Source organism: Apteryx mantelli, chromosome 35, assembly GCF_036417845.1.
Source record: "Apteryx mantelli isolate bAptMan1 chromosome 35, bAptMan1.hap1, whole genome shotgun sequence".
Classification (NCBI taxonomy): Eukaryota; Metazoa; Chordata; class Aves; order Apterygiformes; family Apterygidae; genus Apteryx; species Apteryx mantelli.
Genome location: NC_090012.1, coordinates 688,775 through 707,415, shown reverse-complemented (window position 1 = coordinate 707,415; position 18,641 = coordinate 688,775). Strand labels below are relative to the sequence as shown.

At 67.4% G+C, this 18,641-nt stretch overlaps 1 protein-coding gene across 1 annotated transcript; it reads left to right on the top strand.

The window, feature by feature from the left end:
• Positions 1-8,492: 8,492 nt before the first annotated feature.
• SLC8A2 (solute carrier family 8 member A2) lies at positions 8,493-17,362 on the top strand. Its single transcript, XM_067314463.1, has 7 exons — positions 8,493-10,231; positions 12,778-12,881; positions 13,017-13,034; positions 13,551-13,675; positions 13,830-13,929; positions 15,867-16,142; positions 16,986-17,362. Exons 1-7 carry the CDS (start codon positions 8,679-8,681, stop codon positions 17,360-17,362), a joined length of 2,553 nt encoding a protein of 850 aa, XP_067170564.1. The 5' UTR covers positions 8,493-8,678.
• The last annotated feature ends 1,279 nt before the right edge of the window (positions 17,363-18,641 follow it).

Below are 18,641 nucleotides of genomic sequence, written 5' to 3'. Positions count from 1 at the left end.
TGGCCGTGCAGGGTGGGTGTGTGGGGGGGGGGACGCGGACCCGCGAGCCCCCGGCGCGGGGCGGCCTCGCGCTCGGCCTCCTCTCCGGCGACGCAACAGGTCTCCCCTCTGCCTTCGGGCCCTCGGGGGCTCCTTCCCCGCGTCCTGGGACCCCCCCGGCTTTCCTGCGGCGTCTGGGGGGGCTCTAATAACCCCCGGCGGCAGCGGTGGCTGTCGCCTGCCGGGTGCAGAGACCCCAGCGCCCGGCTCTCGGGGCCGGCGGACGTGGGCGGGGGGGGAGCCGTGCTGCCCCGCGCGGGGCGGTTTCAGCCCCCCCCCCCGGCAGTCGCTGTGCTGGCAGTGGGGGCCCTCCATGGGTGTCCCCTCGGTTTTGGGGTCACCCCGGGGGTGTGCGCAGCCGGGGCCCCCCCGCCTCCCGCTCCGGGATGGGCATGGAGGCGCCAGGCCCCGGGAAGGGGCCGCCCAGCTCGGAAGGGGAAACTGAGGCAGGGCTGGTTTTTTTGGGGGGGGGCGGAGGGGCCCAGGCGTCCCGGCGCGGAGCTGTCCAGCGGCGCTGTCCGCCGCCCCGGTGCTGAACGGCGGCCCCGGCCCCGGGGCTCCCCCGGTCCCGGTGCCCCCCGGGCTCTCTGCACCCCGGGGAGGTGCTGCCCGGTCCCGGGGCCCCTCCCGCTTCTGGGTCTCCCCCCTAGTCCCGGCTCTCCCCCGGTCCCGGTGCCCCCTCCCCCCCCCCGCTAATCCCGGGTCTCCGCCGGTGTCGGTGCCTCTGCAGCCCCTGTGCATCCCGGCGAGGTGCTGCCCGGCCCCGGGTCTCCCCCGGTCCCGGTGCCCCCTTCGGTCCTGGGGCTCCCTCCGGTCCCGATGCCTCCCCATCCCCGGTGCCCCCCGGTCCCGATGCTCCCTGGTGAGGCGCTGCCCGCTCCCAGGTCTCCCCCCCCCGCCCCGGTCCAGGGTCTCCCCCGACCTCGGTGCATCCCGATCCCGGGTCTCCCCCCGCTCCCGGTCTCGGGGCTCCTCAGGTGCCGTTGCCCCCCCCGGTCCAGGGTCTCCCCCGACCTCGGTGCCCCCCCGGGGAGGTTTCCCCCTCCCCGCTCCCGGTCTCGGGGCTCCCCAGGTGCCGTTTCCCCCCCCCCCCCCGGTCCAGGGTCTGCCCCGACCCCGGTGCCCCCCGGTGCTGCCCGGTCCCGATGCCCCCCCCCCCCCCGGTCCCGGTGCCCACCCCCCCCCGGTCCCGGTGCCCGGCGGTGCCCGTCGGCGGGGCGGGGGCGGCCGGTAGCGGGCCGGGCTCCCGCCTCCCTCCGCGCTTCTGCCTCCGCCCCCCCCCGGCCCCGCCGCCCTCCCACTCGCGGCAGCGCCGGCTCCTGCCAGGCAGCGCCATGGACAAGTAACCGGCGCCGGGAAGCGGGTCTGGCCGCGGCCCCCCGGGCGACGGAGCCGAGCCGCAGCCCAGGTAGGACCGGGGCGGGGGGGGGGGTCCCGGGGAGGGGGGGGCGGTTCTGCAGCGCCGCCCCTCCGCCGGCCCCCCAAATCCCACCGCCCCCCCCCACCCCCCCTTGCGCCGGCACCTGCCCCCGCTCTCCCCTTGCACCACCTGAGGGTCTCGCCCCGGCTGCCGGGACCCCCCCCCACACCGAGATCCCCCCCCTCCACCGAGATCCCCCCTCCCCACCGAGATGCCCCCCACACACGCCGAGATTCCCCCCCCCCCAACTTCCCGGGGTCTCTCCCGCTGCGCCGACCTCGTCCGCCACCTCCGGGACCCCCCCCGCGCGCCGCCGCCGTGGCCCGGAGCGGGCAGGTGGTCGGGATTTACCGGGAGGAAACGAAATGTTGTGGGTTGTTGTTGCTGTTGGCTTTTTTATTTTTATTATTATTATTGTTATGATGATGATTATTTTTGCGGCTGCTGCTGCTGCTGCTGCCCGTTAATGGTGGGGGAGCGTCTGGGAGAAAAGCAAGGTTTTGCTCGTTGGATGTCGGTTAATCCCGGTTAATGAGCGTCATGCGCTGCGAAAACAAAAACCGCAGAGTTCTCGTCTGTAGGAACAGGTGTTTTGTGGAAAAAAACCCAAAAACCCAAAAGCCCAAATTCTCCCTGCGGGAAGCCCCCGGCTCCCCGGCCGGTGCAAACGAGCTGCCTCCGGTCTGCGCGGCGGAGAATCCGGCCCCGGGAGGGATTGGAGCCTCTCCGCGCGCCGAGGGCTGTTTCCCAGCCCTGGCGACGACGCGTGCTCGGGAAATCCGCGGAGCAATAACGACAACGATCATCAAAGCGCTGCCAACGCGCCGAGCCCCGGCGGGCGCAGCCCCTCCGCGCCGCCGATCCCAGCCGGAAAAGCAGCAGCCGGGAAGATAAGATGCTTTGGAAAAGCCTGGTGGGGAAACAACCCGCCTCCCCCTCGCCCCGCCGCCCCGCTCCCGGGGGACGGCAGCTGGCGCGCCTCCGCTCCGCTCTTCCCCGAGCCGCTCCGGCCCCGCTCGGAGGCTTCGGACGGGGATGGCAGGGAGGAGGCAGGCGGTTTGCTCGGCCTCGGAGGCGCGAGGGCACGTGCCGAAGCCGCGGGAAGCCACCCGGGAGCGCGGCGGCGGGTTTCCGTCGGGACGGGTGAGCCCGTGGCCGTCGGGGCACCGTGGCCGTGCCGCTCCGGCCGTGCGTCCAGCTCCCCGAGCGTCTGCTCCGGGGGTTTTCCCGAGTTTGTGGCATGCTTGGGAATGCGCCCCAGCTGCGCCCCGCATGGAAGCGGAGGGCAGGCTCCATGCCTGCATGCTGCCACCAGTATCGGGCGCCACTGGCCAGCCCCCGGCATGACCGGCACGACCGGCATCCGGCACAACCAGCCCCCGGCACATGCCGGGTCAGCACCCGGGGTGGGTTCCCCGCTTTGCATCCTGGCATTCCCTGCATCCCAGCCTGGTGTTCCCTTCATCCCAGCCTGGTATTCCCTGCATCCCAGCCCAGTGCTCACTGCATCCCAGTCCAGCATTCCCTGCATCCTGGCTCAGCATTCCCTGTATCCCAGCCCGGCATTCTCTGTATCCCAGCCTGATGTTCTCCGCATCGGGGCGGGAGGACCGCCTTGATTTTCCCGAGCTGGCCAGGGGGATCCCTGGTTTGGTGAACAGGGATCATCCTGCATTAAAATGACCCGTTTCTTCCCAAACTTCCCCAGGGCTGGAGCAGCGGCTCCGCTTCGGGAAGGTGCTCAGATTATTCTGGAAGGAAACGCAGCTGGGAACGGCTCTGCCGGAGCCGACGCTCTCCATCGGCCCCATGGCGAGTCTGAACCTGCGAGGGTCTCGGGCCGGATCCCAAACCTCGGCTCTCCCAGCTCCATCCCCCCGGCAAGACTCGCTCCGGGCACCTCAGGGACCCCCGGCATTGCCTGGGCTCGGGGGGCTGGAGGGACCCCGGGCTTGGCCCGCCTGCTCCATAGGGCTGCTCCGCTGGGGCCTTCCCAGGGAAACCCAGCAGCTTCCCGGGGCCTTTCCCAAAGTTTCCCTCTGCTCTCCGTGCTGCGTTTGCCTCCATGGCGCCTCGCTGGAGCCCGGAGCTCCATCCCACCGCGGCGCCCTGGGTTCCCTCCCCGCCTTTCCCAGCGGGAATTCGCAGGCTCGAGGCCTCCAGCCACCGGCTGCCTTCCCAGCGGCTCCTTCCACCTCCCGGCTCGGGATCGGGCTCCCTCACGGCACCGCTCCAAGGCCGCAAGGGATGCAGGCAGCCGGCCGTGCCGCCGGGCTGAAAACACTCGGGGAAGTTTCCTGTCGGACTTTTTAAAACCCAATTAAATGTTAATATTCCCGGGCAGCCGTGCCGGGCAGCCCGCGCAGCCACTGCGCTTCCAGCCTCGCCGCCCCAGGTTGGAGCCGGGAACACCGGGGCTCGGAGCCCCTTGGAGTGCCAGAGCCGGGAATGCCGGGGCTCAGCGCCCCTCGGCATGCTGGAGCCGGGAATGCCGGGGCTCGGTGCCCCTCGGCATGCTGGAGCCGGGAATGCCAGGGCTCGGCGCCCCTCGGCATGCCGGAGCCGAGGCGTTTATCAGCCTCCCGGCGGCTGCCGCCGCAGCCGGGAGAAACGCTAATCGACTCGCATTGTCGCTTTTCCCACTGAATAAACCTCCCGGACAGTTTAATTGATGTTTCACCCAGACGCTGGTAATGAGGCTATTAAATTAATTACAGCCGTGTTTGTGTTGGGATTGGAGATGCTGCTTCTCGCTTGCCCCGGGAGAGCGCAGGGCTGGGCGGCGTCGCCCCCCGCAGCGGGGCGAGGGGCGGCACGAGCGTGTGCGGCCTCAGCCCTCGGCGGCGGTGGGGCAGCACTGGGCCTGCCGGGGGCCGGGCTGCCGTGCCGGAGCCGGAGCCGGAGCCGGAGCCGGAGCTGGAGCCGGGCCGGAGCCCTGCTCGCCGCGCAGGGCTGCTCTTTCCGCAGGGCTGCCGCTCTCGGCGCTGCGGGAGGACGCGTCCCCCAGGCCGCTGGTTTGCACCGTCGTCCCTCGGTGGTGGTGCCGGTGCAGCTGCGCGTTTGCCGCCGCCTCGGGCGCGGGACCCACCTGTGGCTGGAGCTCGAGCCCGGGGGGAAGCGGCAGCAGCAGCAGCTTGGCTTCAGCCATCGGAGCGCGTGGAGCCAGCGGCTCCGGGACTCGCCCAAGGGACGCAGGGCGCGGCTCCAGCATGGGAGTGGGCGTCTTGCTTTGTTTTTCCACTGTCGCAGTGGGGCCGGTGCAAAGGGACCGGTGCAATGGGGCAATGCAGTGGGACTGGTGCAAAGGGACCGGTGCAATGGGGCAGCGCAATGGGACTGGTGCAAAGGGACCGGTGCAATGGGGCAGCGCAGTGGGACTGGTGCAAAGGGACCGGTGCAATGGGGCAGCGCAGTGGGACTGGTGCAAAGGGACTGGTGCAATGGGGCAGCGCAATGGGACTGGTGCAAAGGGACTGGTGCAATGGGGCAGCGCAGTGGGACTGGTGCAAAGGGACTGGTGCAATGGGGCAGCGCAATGGGACTGGTGCAAAGGGACTGGTGCAATGGGGCAGCGCAGTGGGACCGATGCAACGGGATCAGTGCAAAGGGGCTGGTGCAATGCGACTTGTGCAAAGGGGCCAGTGCAAAGGGACTGGTGCAAAGGGGCAGCGCAATGGGGCCTTTGCAATGGGCTTGTTGCAATGGGGCAATGCAATGGAGCCAGTGCAATGGGACTGCTGCAATGGGGCTGGTGCAATGCGACTTGTGCAAAGAGGCCTGTGCAAAAGGGACTGCTGCAATGGGGCAGTGCAAAGGGTCTGGTGCAAAGGGGCCAGTGCAATGGGACAGTGCAATGGGGCTGGTGCAACAGGACTGCTGCAATGGGGCAGTGCAATGGGGCAACACAATGGGGCAATGCAAGGGGGCAATTCAATGGGACTGCTGCAATGGGGCAGTGCAATGGGGCTGCTGCAATGGGGCAGCGCAATGGGGCAGTGCAATGGGGCAGCGCAATGGGGCCTGTACGATGGTACCGGGCCGGTTCGCGGCTGCTCCCAGCTGCGCCCAACGCAGCCCAGCTGCTGCACATCTGCGCCCACCCGGCACTGCCGGCCGCCTGGGCAGGGGGAGAGGGGTCGGGGGATCCCCCCTCCAGCCCGGCGCGGGGGCACGGCTGGCGCCAGGGGGGGTGTGGGGGGGGGGTTGCTCCAGCCTTGTCCTGCCCCACTCCCAGCCGAGCCGTGGGGCCGGAGAGGCGGCGAGGGGGGGGGCGGCTGCATCCCGGGGCCCCCGCGAGCGGGGGCGGCAGAGCCGTGGAGGTGGCCGGCTCCGGCCCCCCCCCCCCCCCGGGCCGCTCTCGGGGTCCCGCTCGTCTCTCCATCACCCTTTTTATAGCCGTTGCCGTCTCCCGTTGCCATGGGAACCACGCGGTTGCCAGGGCGGAGCCTCCGCGCGCCCACGCGCCCACAGACACCCTCGGCGCCGCGGGCGGGGGGGGCTCGGCCGCTCGGGTGGGCGCAGCCGGGCCCCCGCGTCGGACCCCCCGGCCCCACGGCTGGGCATCGCCCCGTTGATTCGCATCGCCCCGTTGATTGGCATCGCCCCATCGCTGAGCATCGCCCCATTGATTCGCATCGCCCCATTGATTGGCATTGCCCCATCGCTGGGCATCGCCCCATTGATTGGCATCACCCCATTGCTGAGCATCGCCCCATTGATTGGCATCGCCTCATTACTGAGCATCGCCCCATTGATTGGCATCACCCTATTGCTGAGCATCGCCCCATTGATTGGCATCACCCCATTGATTGGCATCGCCCCATTGCTGAGCATCGCCCCATTGATTGGCATCGCCTCATTACTGAGCATCGCCCCATTGATTGGCATCACCCCATTGATTGGCATCGCCTCATTACTGAGCATCGCCCCATTGATTGGCATCGCCCCATTGATTGGCATCACCCCATTGCTGAGCATCGCCCTATTGCTGAGCATCGCCCCATTGATTGGCATCGCCCCATCACTGGGCATCGCCCCATTGATTGGCATCGCCCCATTGATTGGCATCACCCCACTGATTGGCATCGCCCCATTGATTGGCATCGCCCCATTGCTGGGCATCGCCCCATTGCTGGGCATCGCCCCATTGATTGGCATCGCCTCATTACTGAGCATCGCCCCATTGATTGGCATCGCCCCATTGATTGGCATCACCCCATCGCTGGGCATCGCCCCATTGCTGGGCATCGCCCCATTGATTGGCATCACCCCATTGATTGGCATCGCCCCATTGCTGGGCATCGCCCCATTGCTGGGCATCGCCTCATTGCTGGGCATCACCCCATTGATTGGCATCGCCTCATTACTGAGCATCACCCCATTGATTGGCATCGCCCCATTGATTGGCATCGCCTCATTGCTGGGCATCGCCCCATTGATTGGCATCGCCTCATTACTGAGCATCGCCCCATTGATTGGCATCGCCTCATTACTGAGCATCACCCCATTGATTGGCATCGCCCCATTGATTGGCATCGCCTCATTGCTGGGCATCGCCCCATTGATTGGCATCGCCCCATTGCTGGGCATCGCCCCATTGATTGGCATCGCCCCATTGATTGGCATCGCCTCATTGCTGGGCATCGCCCCATTGATTGGCATCGCCTCATTACTGAGCATCGCCCCATTGATTGGCATCGCCCCATTGATTGGCATTGCCTCATTACTGAGCATCGCCCCATTGATTGGCATCGCCCCATTGATTGGCATCGCCTCATTACTGAGCATCGCCCCATTGATTGGCATCGCCCCATTGATTGGCATCACCCCATCGCTGAGCATCACCCCATTGATTGGCATCGCCTCATTACTGAGCATCGCCCCATTGATTAGCATCGCCCCATTGATTGGCATTGCCCCATTGCTGGGCATCACCCCATTGATTGGCATCGCCCCATCGCTGAGCATCACCCCATTGATTGGCATCGCCCCATTGATTGGCATCGCCCCATTGCTGAGCATCACCCCATTGATTGGCATCACCCCATCGCTGGGCATCGCCCCATTGATTGGCATCACCCCATTGCTGAGCATCGCCCCATTGCTGAGCATCGCCCCATCGCTGGGCATCGCCCCATTGCTGGGCATCGCCCCATTGATTGGCATCGCCCCATCGCTGAGCATCGCCCCATCACTGAGCATCGCCCCATCGCTGAGCATCGCCCCATTGCTGAGCATCACCCCATTGATTGGCATCGCTCCATTGCTGAGCATCGCCCCATCACTGAGCATCGCCCCATTGCTGGGCATCGCCCCATTGATTGGCATTGCCCCATTGCTGAGCATCGCCCTATTGCTGAGCATTGCCCCATCGCTGGGCATCGCCCCATTGCTGGGCATCGCCCCATTGATTGGCATCGCCCCATTGCTGAGCATCGCCCCATCACTGAGCATCGCCCCATTGCTGGGCATCGCCCCATTGATTGGCATTGCCCCATTGCTCAGCATTGCCCTATTGCTTGGCATCGCCCCATTGCTGGGCATCGCGCCACCGCTGAGCATCGCCCCACAGCCACCATCCCCAGCCCCATGGCTACCGTGCCCGGCCCCTTTGCTAAGTATTGTGCCATCGCCGCCATCCCCAGCCCCATCATCACCATCCCCAGCCCCATCACCACCGTCCCCAGCCCCATCATCCTCAGCCCCATCACCACCATCCCCAGCCCCATCCCCGTCATCGCCAGCCCCATCGTCACCATCCTCAACCCCATCACCATCTCCAGCCCCACCACCACCATCCCCAGCCCCTTCCATCGAGGTCCTTCCCCGGTTCATGGTGCAAGGACACCTCTGTGCCAGGTCCAGCGGGTGCCCGGTGGCCGCAGGGACCACGGCAGGGGACAGGGGTGACCAAAGGGACCGCGGGCGACGATTGCAAAGAGGCGCCGGGTGCGACGCGAGGTGCCGGGCTGCCGCAACCCCCCCCTCCTTTTTCCGCCTTCGCAGGTCGGCGGTGGGCACCATGGCCGCGGCGCGGCGCGCGGCACTGCTGGCCGCCCTGCTGCTGGCCGAGCCCTGCGCCCCGGAGCCGGCGGCCGAGGCCAACGGCACCTGCCAGGGCTCCAACCGGTGCCAGCCCGGCGTGCTGCTGCCCGTGTGGCAGCCCGACAACCCTTCCTTCGGCGACAAGGCCGCCCGGGCCATCGTCTACTTCGTGGCCATGATGTACATGTTCCTGGGCGTCTCCATCATCGCCGACCGCTTCATGGCCTCCATCGAGGTCATCACCTCCAAGGAGAAGGAGATCACCATCACCAAGGCCAACGGGGAGACCAGCATCGGCACGGTGCGCATCTGGAACGAGACCGTCTCCAACCTCACCCTCATGGCCCTGGGCTCCTCGGCGCCCGAGATCCTCCTCTCCGTCATCGAGGTCTGCGGGCACAACTTCCAGGCGGGCGAGCTGGGCCCCGGCACCATCGTGGGCAGCGCCGCCTTCAACATGTTCGTGGTGATCGCCGTCTGCGTCTACGTCATCCCCAGCGGCGAGAGCCGCAAGATCAAGCACCTGCGGGTCTTCTTCGTCACGGCCTCCTGGAGCATCTTCGCCTACATCTGGCTCTACCTGATCCTGGCCGTCATCTCGCCCGGCGTGGTGCAGGTGTGGGAGGCCCTCCTCACCCTCGTCTTCTTCCCCGTCTGCGTGGTCTTCGCCTGGGCCGCCGACAAGCGGCTCCTCTTCTACAAGTACGTCTACAAGCGCTACCGGGCCGACCCGCGCAGCGGCATCATCATCGGCACCGAGGGCGAGCTGCCCAAGGGCATCGAGATGGACGGCGGCTTCCTGGCGCCCGAGCGCCGGGAGGCCGAGGTGGTGGTCGCCTCCTCGACGGCCCTCGCCGAGCCCACGCCGGAGGAGAAGGAGCTGGACGAGAGCCGCCGCGAGGTGATCCAGATCCTCAAGGACCTCAAGCAGAAGCACCCCGAGAAGGAGCTGGAGCAGCTGGTGGAGATGGCCAACTACTACGCCCTGCTGCACCAGCAGAAGAGCCGGGCTTTCTACCGCATCCAGGCCACCCGCATGATGACCGGCGCCGGCAACATCCTCAAGAAGCACGTGGCCGAGTTCTCCAAGAAGTCCTCCAACCTGCTGGAGGTGCCGTCGGACGCCGAGGAGGAGAGCTGCAGCCGCATCTTCTTCGAGCCCTGCATGTACCACTGCCTGGAGAACTGCGGCTCGGTGACGCTCTCGGTGGCCTGCCAGCACGGCACCGAGGCCAACCACACCTTCTACGTCGACTACAAGACGGAGGACGGCTCGGCCAAGGCGGGCTCCGACTACGAGTACAGCGAGGGGACGCTGATCTTCAAGCCGGGCGAGACGCAGAAGGAGCTGAAGATCGGCATCATCGACGACGACATCTTCGAGGAGGACGAGCACTTCTTCGTGCGGCTCCTCAACCTGCGGGTGGGCGACGCCGAGGGCATGTTCGAGACGGACTCGGCCGAGCACCCCAAGGGCCGCCTGGTGACGCCGCTGGTGGCCACTGTCACCATCCTGGACGACGACCACGCCGGCATCTTCACCTTCCAGGACCGGCTGCTGCACGTCAGCGAGTGCCAGGGCACGGTGGAGGTGAAGGTGGTGCGCAACTCGGGCGCCCGCGGCACCGTCATGCTGCCCTACCGCACCGTGGAGGGCACGGCCCGTGGCGGCGGCATCGACTACGAGGACGCCTGCGGCGAGCTGGAGTTCAGGAACGACGAGACCGCGTGAGTACCGCCGGCGCCCCGGGGTTCCTGCAAGGTGCGTGCAGGAGGGCGTGCAATGGGGTGTGTGTGCAAGAGGGCGTGCAATGGGGTGTGCGTGCAAGAGGGCGTGCAGTGGGGTGCATGTCCAAGGGTCTGTGCAATGGGGTGTGCGTGCAAGAGGGCGTGCAATATGTGCGAGTGCAAAGGCCCGTGCAAAGGGTGTGTGTGTGTGTGTGTGTGTGTGTGCGCAAGGGTCTGTGCAAACAGGATGCCTGTGCAAAGGTCCACGCAATGTGTGCATGTGCAAGGATCTGCGCACGGGGTGTTTGTGCAAGGGTCCGTGCAATATGTGCACCCGCAAGGGTCTGTGAAGCGGGGTGCGTGTGCAAATGTCTGTGCAACGTGTGCGTTTGCAGGGGTCCCTGCAATAAGGAGTATGTGTAACGGTCTGTGCAATCTGTGCATGTGCGAGGGTCTGTGCGAGGGGGTGCGTGTGCAAGGACCTATGCAACATGTGTGCGAGGGTCTGTGCGAGGGGGTGTGTGTGCAAGGACCTATGCAACGTGTGCGTGTGCGAGGGTCTGTGCAATGGGGTGCGTGTGAAAGGACCTATGCAATGTGTGTGAGGGTCTGTGCAATGGGGTGTGTGTGCAAGGACCTATGCAACGTGTGCGTGTGCGAGGGTCTGTGCAATGGGGCGCGTGTGCAAGGACCTATGCAATGTGTGTGAGGGTCTGTGCAATGGGGTGCGTGTGCAAGGACCTATGCAACGTGTGCGTGTGCGAGGGTCTGTGCGAGGGGGCGCGTGTGCAAGCGTCCCTGCAGCGGATGCGGCCGCGTCTCGGGGCACCCGTGGCGCTCCGTGCGTCAGGCCCTTTCGTTAGCACGTTAATTGCGATAATAAAGCCGCTTTCGCGCCTCCGCCTCCCCGCCACTGCGGTAAACCAGAGGTGCTGAGCGCTCCCCAGCGCGCCCCGGCCGTGGGGGCTCCCGGCGCTAATTGGGGGCAGAGCAGCAGATTTTGGGGAGGGCTCCGGCCCCTCCTCGCCCTCAGCCCCGTGCACCTTTGCGGGGACCCCTGCACTGGAGCGGCGCCGCGCCGCGCTCGCCACGCGGCCCGGTCAGGGCTGCAGCCTAATTAAAAGCATGTTAGGAGGCAATTGGGCTTAATTGGCAGGGAGTTGTCGTTTGCGCAGCGCTGGCCCCCGGGGCCCTCGACGTGCTTCTAATTAGTGCCGGGTGGCTGCGGGGGGTGACGGGGACGCCGCGAGGTCCCACGTGCGCGTCGGTCCCATGGCCTCCTCCGAGCTTCCCTGCAGGCCCCAGGCTTGTCCGTGCACAACGGGGTGCGTGTGCAAGGGTCTGTGCAATGGTGTGTGAGTGCAAGGGTCCGTGCAATGGGTGTGTGCGCAAGGGTCCATGCAATGGGGTGCGTGTGCAAGGCTCTGTGCAATGGCCGCGTGTGCAAGGGCCCATCGAGTGGGTGCGTGTGCAAGGGTCTCTGCACAGGGTGTGTGCGTGTGCAAGGGCCCGTGCATTGGGTGCACGTGCAAACGCCTGTGCAGTGGGTGTGTGCGCTTGGCTCTGGGGTAGATGCTTGGCTGCTTGTGCAAGCTGGACTGACCCGTGCGAGCAGGGCGGCCCCGTGCACGCTTGTGCAAGCAGAGCTGCCCTGTGCACGCTCATGTGAGCAAGGCTGCCCTATGCACACTCGTGCAAGCAGCACAGCCCCGTGCACACCGGCTCCAGCCCGCAGCAGCTCCCCGGTGCCCGCCAGGCCGAGCATTTTCGGTGCAGACGGGGGGATTTCGCCCCTCGGGGAGCGAACGGGGCGGGTGCAAACGCGCTGCATCCTGCAGCGGCCGTGCAAGGGAGCAGGGCCGCGCCGGCACCCGTGGGTGCTCCGCGGCCTCGGTGCTGCTGCTGCTTCCTCCCAGTGCTGCCAGCAAAAGGGGAGAGACGGAGGCAGCGGCTGGGCTCGGGGCCGGCGGTTCGTCCGGATGGACGGATGCACAGATCGATGGATGTGCAGATGCATGGACAGACAGACGGACGGACAGACGGCCCCCCCCACCCCGGCGCCGCGCGGCGGCCGCTCCTCCTGGGGGATTACTCATCCACCGCCTCCCACCGCCGGCTATAAATACCCGAATTCACAGCTCTTCCCCCAAAGCCGCCTCGCCAGCGCCGCGTGGCCGGGGAGCCCGCGGGGGCGGCTGCCGCGGGGCCCGGACGCCTGGGTCCCCCCCGGCCCGGTGCCCACGGCCCGGACGCCTGGGCCCCCCGGCACGGCGGCTGTGGGCAGGGCTGGGGGCTGGCACCCGTTGCGGCTTGTGCACACGTGTGCGTGTGTGTGTGCACGTGTGTGTGTGTGTGCGCGCACACGGAGGTGTCCGTGCACATTTGTGTGTGTGCACCCGCGTGCGCCCTGGTGTGGGCGTCTGCACCTCCGCCCCTGCGCGTGTGCATGCACGACTGCGTGTGCAGCCATGCATGTGCACACACGCGTGTGCGCACGCGCTGGGGAGCCCCCCGGGGTGACGCTGCCGCGTCTCGCCCGTCCGCAGGAAAACGCTGCAGGTGAAGATCGTGGACGACGAGGAGTACGAGAAGAAGGACAACTTCTTCATCGAGCTGGGGCAGCCGCGCTGGCTCAAACGGGGCATTTCGGGTACGGCGGGGCCGCCCGGACGCCTGGGTCCGCGGTTGGGGGGGGGGTGAGGGCGCGTGGCCGGTGCGGGGTGGGGGCCGGACGCCTGGGTCCTCGCCCCGGCATCGTCTCACCCCCTTTTTCTTCCCTCTGCAGCCCTCCTGCTGGCCCAAGGTAAGAGCCTTCCTCCTCCTCCTCCTCCTCCTCCTCACCCTGGTCCTCGCCAGCCAAGCTGGGGCGCGTCTGCGGGAGGCCAAATCCAGCCATTCCCTGGCACGGGGAGCCCCCGCGGGTGCCCCGGGCCTTTGCTCTGGGTCCCCCAAACAGGCCCCGGCATGGGTCTCCGTGCACCCCCACGTGCATCTGTGCATCCACATGTGCATCCGTGCACCCACACACGTGTCCGTGCACCCACATGTGCATCCGTGCACCCCCACATGCGTCCGTGCATCCACATGTGCTGCCTGCTCCGGGCTGCGTGCCCCGTCCCGTGTCCCCTGCCCCATGCCCCGTCCCCGCACCGTGTCCCCATGCTCCCTGCCATCCCCGTGCCACGTCCCCTGCCCCACGCATGTCCCTGCACCGTGTCCCCGTGCTCTGTGCCTGTGCGCCGTGCCGCGTCCCCTGCCCCACGCCGTGCCCCGCGCTGCGTCCCCGTGCTGGCACCGCCCGACCCGCCGTGTCCCGCAGCCGAGGGCGAGCGCAAGCTCTCCGCCGAGGAGGAGGAGGCCCGGCGCATCGCCGAGATGGGCAAACCCGTCCTGGGCGAGAACTGCCGCCTCGAAGTCATCATCGAGGAGTCCTACGACTTCAAGGCAACGAGGGGGGCGCGCGGGGGTGGGGGGGGGGAGCGGGGCGGCAGGGAGGGGACCCGATTCCCCGGCAGGGCGCGAGCCGGGCGCCGGAGCGGGCTGAGACCCGGCCGGCTCGGTGCCCGCGTGGCGCCGCCTGAGCGCCCGCTCCCCGCAGAACACCGTGGACAAGCTCATCAAGAAAACGAACCTGGCCATGGTGATCGGGACGCACTCGTGGCGGGAGCAGTTCCTGGAAGCCATCACCGTCAGCGCAGGTGGGTGCTGGCACCGCGCACCTGCACACTTGCTTGCACGCGTGCACGCTTGCATGCATGAGTGCATGCTTAAATGCATGTGCACGCTTGAATGCACGTGCATGCTTGCATGCACAGGTGCACAAATTGCATGCACAGGCATGCGTACGTGTGCATGCACACCTGTATGCGTGGGCACGTGCATGCTTTGCCTGCATGCGTGCACACTTGCATGCATGGGCATGAGCACACGCACGTGCGCGCTTGTATGCACAGGCACGTGCACACCTGCATGCACTCACACACGTGCATGCCTGGGTATGTACATGATTGCATGCACGGGCACACGGGCACGCACACAAGCGCTGTTGCACACGTGCTCGTGCACACACACAGGCATGCACGCGCACGCTTGCACGCACACACATCCGCGCCCAGGTCCATCCACCTGCAGGCACACGCGTGTGCGCGCGTGCGCGCGGCCCCGTGTCGCTGCGTGCTGGCAGTGCCCTCTCGTGGCTGCCGCCAGCCTCGTCCCCGCAGCCACCGGCGCGGCCGGGAGTCCCCGGGGTGTCCCCGCGTCCCCCGGGATGTGGCCCTGAGGGGGACGTGGCCCTGGGGGGGGGGAACGTGGCATGGGGGATGGCCAGCCCGGGGACACCCCATCTTGGTGACACAGCCCTGGACGTGCAGCCTCAGGGACACTCGGCCCTGGAGACACCCCACCGTGGGGACGCAGCCCTGGGGGACGTGGTGCTGGGGATGCCCAGCCCTGGGGACACGCAGCCTTGGGGACACCCAACCCCTGGGGACGTAGCCCTGGGGATGCCCAGCCCTGGGGTCCTGGGGCCATGCAGCCTTGGGGACGCCCATCCCTGAGGACACCCATCCTTAAGGACAGGGGATCCTGGGGGGGGACGCCCATCCCTGGGAACATGCAACCTTGGGAATGCCCATCCTGGGAACATGCAACCTTGGGAATGCCCATCCCTGGGGCCATGCAGCCTTGGGGACACCCATCCCTGGGGACACCCATCTCGGGGGATGCCCATCCCCAGGACCATGCAGCCTTGGGGACACCCATCCCTGAGGACACCCATCCTTAAGGACAGGGGATCCTGGGGATGCCCATCCCTGGGGCCATGCAACCTTGTGGACATCCATCCCTGGGGACACCCATCTCGGGGGACGCCCATTCCTGGGGCCATGCAGCCTTGGGGACACCCATCCCTGGGGACCCCCATCCCTGGGACCATGAAACCTTGGGAATGCCCATCCCTGGGGACACCCATCTCAGGGGACACCCATCCTTAAGGACAGGGGATCTTGGGGACACCCATCCCTGGGGACACCCATCCCTGGGGCCATGCAGCCTTGGGGACACCCATCCCTGGGGACACCCATCCCTGGGGCCATGCAGCCTTGGGGACACCCATCCCTGGGGACGCCCATCCCTGGGGACACCCATCTCAGGGGACACCCATCCTTAAGGACAGGGGATCTTGGGGACACCCATCCCTGGGGACACCCATCCCTGGGGATGCCCATTCCTGAGGCCATGCAACCTTGGAGACACCCATCCTGGGGCCATGCAGCCTTGGGGACACCCATCCCTGGGGACGCCCATCCCTGGGGACACCCATCTCAGGGGACACCCATCCTTAAGGACAGGGGATCTTGGGGACACCCATCCCTGGGGACACCCATCCCTGGGGATGCCCATTCCTGAGGCCATGCAACCTTGGAGACACCCATCCTGGGGCCATGCAGCCTTGGGGACACCCATCCCTGGGACCATACAACCTTGGGAATGCCCATCCCTGGGGACGCCCATCCCTGGGGACACCCATCTTGGGGGACGCCCATCCCTGGGGCCGCGCACCCCGGGGGGGGGGGCCCTGTGCCACCTCCCGGAGTGGGGGGGGAGCCCGGCGCTGACGGGGGCCTTGGTCGGGCAGGCGAGGAGGAGGAGGAGGAGGACGGGCGGGAGGAGCGGCTGCCGTCCTGCTTCGACTACGTGATGCACTTCCTGACGGTCTTCTGGAAGGTGCTCTTCGCCTGCGTGCCGCCCACCGAGTACTGCAACGGCTGGGCCTGCTTCGGCGTCTCCATCCTCCTCATCGGCGTCCTCACCGCCCTCATCGGCGACCTGGCCGCCCACTTCGGCTGCACCGTCGGCCTCAAGGACTCCGTCAACGCCGTCGTCTTCGTGGCCCTCGGCACCTCCATCCCCGGTACGGCGGGCGCCGGGCGCGGGGGGCGCGGGGGGGGGGGGGAGGGGATGGGGTGCAGGGGTGCAGGGGGTATGGCTATGGGGTTATGGGGTGCAGGAGGTGAGGGGATGGGTTATGGGGTGCAGGTAGTATGGGGTTATGGGGTGCAGGAGGTGAGGGGATGGGTTATGGGGTGCAGGTAGTATGGGGTTATGGGGTGCAGGAGGTGAGGGGATGGGGTGCAGGGGGTGCATGATGGGTTATGGGGTGCAGGGGGGGTATGGGGATGGGGTGTTGGGGTGCAGGGGATGAGGTGATGGGGTGCAGGGGGTGCATGATGGGTTATGGGGTGCAGGGGGTGAAGGGATGGGGCGCATGGGGAGGGGACACAGCTATGGGGCACAGGGTGTGGGGTGCCGGGCCCACGGGGGGGGGGGGGGCTCTGCCGTGGGCACCGTGCTCCAGCTCGGAGACGGGAGGTGACACGTCCCCACTGCGCTGTCCTGTCCCCGGTGTCCCCTGTCCCTCCATGCCCCTGTGTCCCCATCACCTTGTGTCCCCCCCCCATGCCCGTGTCCCTGTCCCCATGTCCTCATGTCCCCATGTCCCATGCTGATTGTCATGTCCCTGTCCCATGTCCCCATGTCCGTGCCATGCCTCTGTGCCCGTGTCCCCACGCTGATGCCATGTCCCTGTGTCTCCACGTTCCCATGCCATGTCCCTGGCCCCATGTGCCCATGTCCCTGCACCCATCCCATGTCCCCGTCCCCGTGTCCCCGTGTCCTTGCACCCATGCCATGTCCCCGTCCCCATGTCCCCGTGCCCCCGTGTCCCCGCCGTGTCGCCGTCCCCGGGCCCCCGCAGACACCTTCGCCAGCAAGGTGGCCGCGCTGCAGGACCAGTGCGCGGACGCCTCCATCGGCAACGTGACGGGCTCCAACGCCGTCAACGTCTTCCTGGGGCTCGGCGTCGCCTGGTCCGTGGCCGCCATTTACTGGGCGGCGCAGGGCCGGGACTTCGAGGTGCAGACGGGCACCCTGGCCTTCTCCGTCACCCTCTTCACCATCTTCGCCTTCGTCTGCATCAGCGTGCTCATGTACCGCCGGCGGCCCCACATCGGCGGCGAGCTGGGGGGGCCGCGCACCGCCAAGCTCCTCACCGCCGCCCTCTTCCTCGGCCTCTGGCTCCTCTACATCCTCTTCGCCAGCCTCGAAGCCTACTGCCACATCAAGGGCTTCTGAGCGGCGCCGACGGGGACGGGGACGGGGACAGCCGGGCGTCCCCCCCCCCCATGCCGTCCCCATGGGGCGGGGGGTGGGGGGCAGAAGAAGGGGCCGGGGTCCTGCCAAGGGGCTGCAGCCCTGTGCAGGGTGGTGGGAGGGGGTCCTCATGTCCCCGTTGGGTCCTCCTGGTGTCCCCATGTCCCCACGGGGGTCCTCCTGGTGTCTCCATGTCCCCACGTGCCCTAGGGGGTCCTTCTGGTGTCCCCATGTCCACTCGAGGACCTCCTGGGTGGCTGTGTCCATGCAGGGGTCCTGATGTCCCCATAAGGTGCCCTTGGGGTCCTTCTGGTCTCCCCACGTCCCCTTGAGGACCTCTGGAGGGGCTGCATCCATGCAGGGGTCCTGATGTCCCCATAAGGTGCCCACGTGTCCTGGGGGGGGGGGGGGTCCTCCTGGTGTCCTTGTGTCCCCATAGGGTCCCCACGTCTCCTCGAGGACCTCCCAGGGGGATGGGTCCCTGCAGGGCCTCCACGTGCCCTCAGGGTCTTCTTGGTGTCCACACGTCCCCATAGGGTCCCCACGTCTCCTCAGGGTCCCAATGTCCCCTTGGGGACCTCCTGGGGGGCTGTGTCCCTACGGGATCCCCACCCCCACCCCGTGCCCTTGGGGGTCCTCTTGGTGTCCCCATAGGGTCCCCGGCGTCCCCTTGGGGTTCTCCCTAGTGAGTGTGCGAGCGCACGGTGCACCGCGCAATTGCGTCTGCACCCTTCCATTGCACGCCCAGGGACACACGGGTGTGCGAGCGCACGCTGCACCGTGCAGTCGTGTCTGCACCCTTCCATTGCACGCCCAGGGACACACGGGTGTGCAAACACACGCTGCACCGTGCAATCGCGTTTGCGCCCTTCCATTGCACGCCCAGGGACACACAGGTGTGCAAGCGCACGCTGCACTGTGCAGTCGTGTCTGCACCCTTCCATTGCACGCCCAGGGACACACGGGTGTGCAAGCGCACGCTGCACCGTGCAGTCGTGTCTGCACCCTTCCATTGCACGCCCAGGGACACACGGGTGTGCAAGCGCACGCTGCACTGTGCAGTCGTGTCTGCACCCTTCCATTGCACGCCCAGGGACACACAGGTGTGCAAGCGCACGCTGCACTGTGCAGTCGTGTCTGCACCCTTCCATTGCACGCCCAGGGACACACGGGTGTGCAAGCGCACGCTGCACCGTGCAGTCGTGTCTGCACCCTTCCATTGCACGCCCAGGGACACACGGGTGTGCAAGCGCACGCTGCA

Excerpts from the sequence above, each read along its gene's own strand:
- SLC8A2 (XM_067314463.1), top strand. The coding sequence starts at position 8,679 with ATGATGTACATGTTCCTGGGCGTCTCCATCATCGCCGACCGCTTCATG. Across the intron at positions 13,676-13,829 it reads AGGAGTCCTACGACTTCAAG|AACACCGTGGACAAGCTCAT; the intron begins GCAACGAGGGGG and ends CGCTCCCCGCAG. Across the intron at positions 16,143-16,985 it reads CCTCGGCACCTCCATCCCCG|ACACCTTCGCCAGCAAGGTG; the intron begins GTACGGCGGGCG and ends GGGCCCCCGCAG.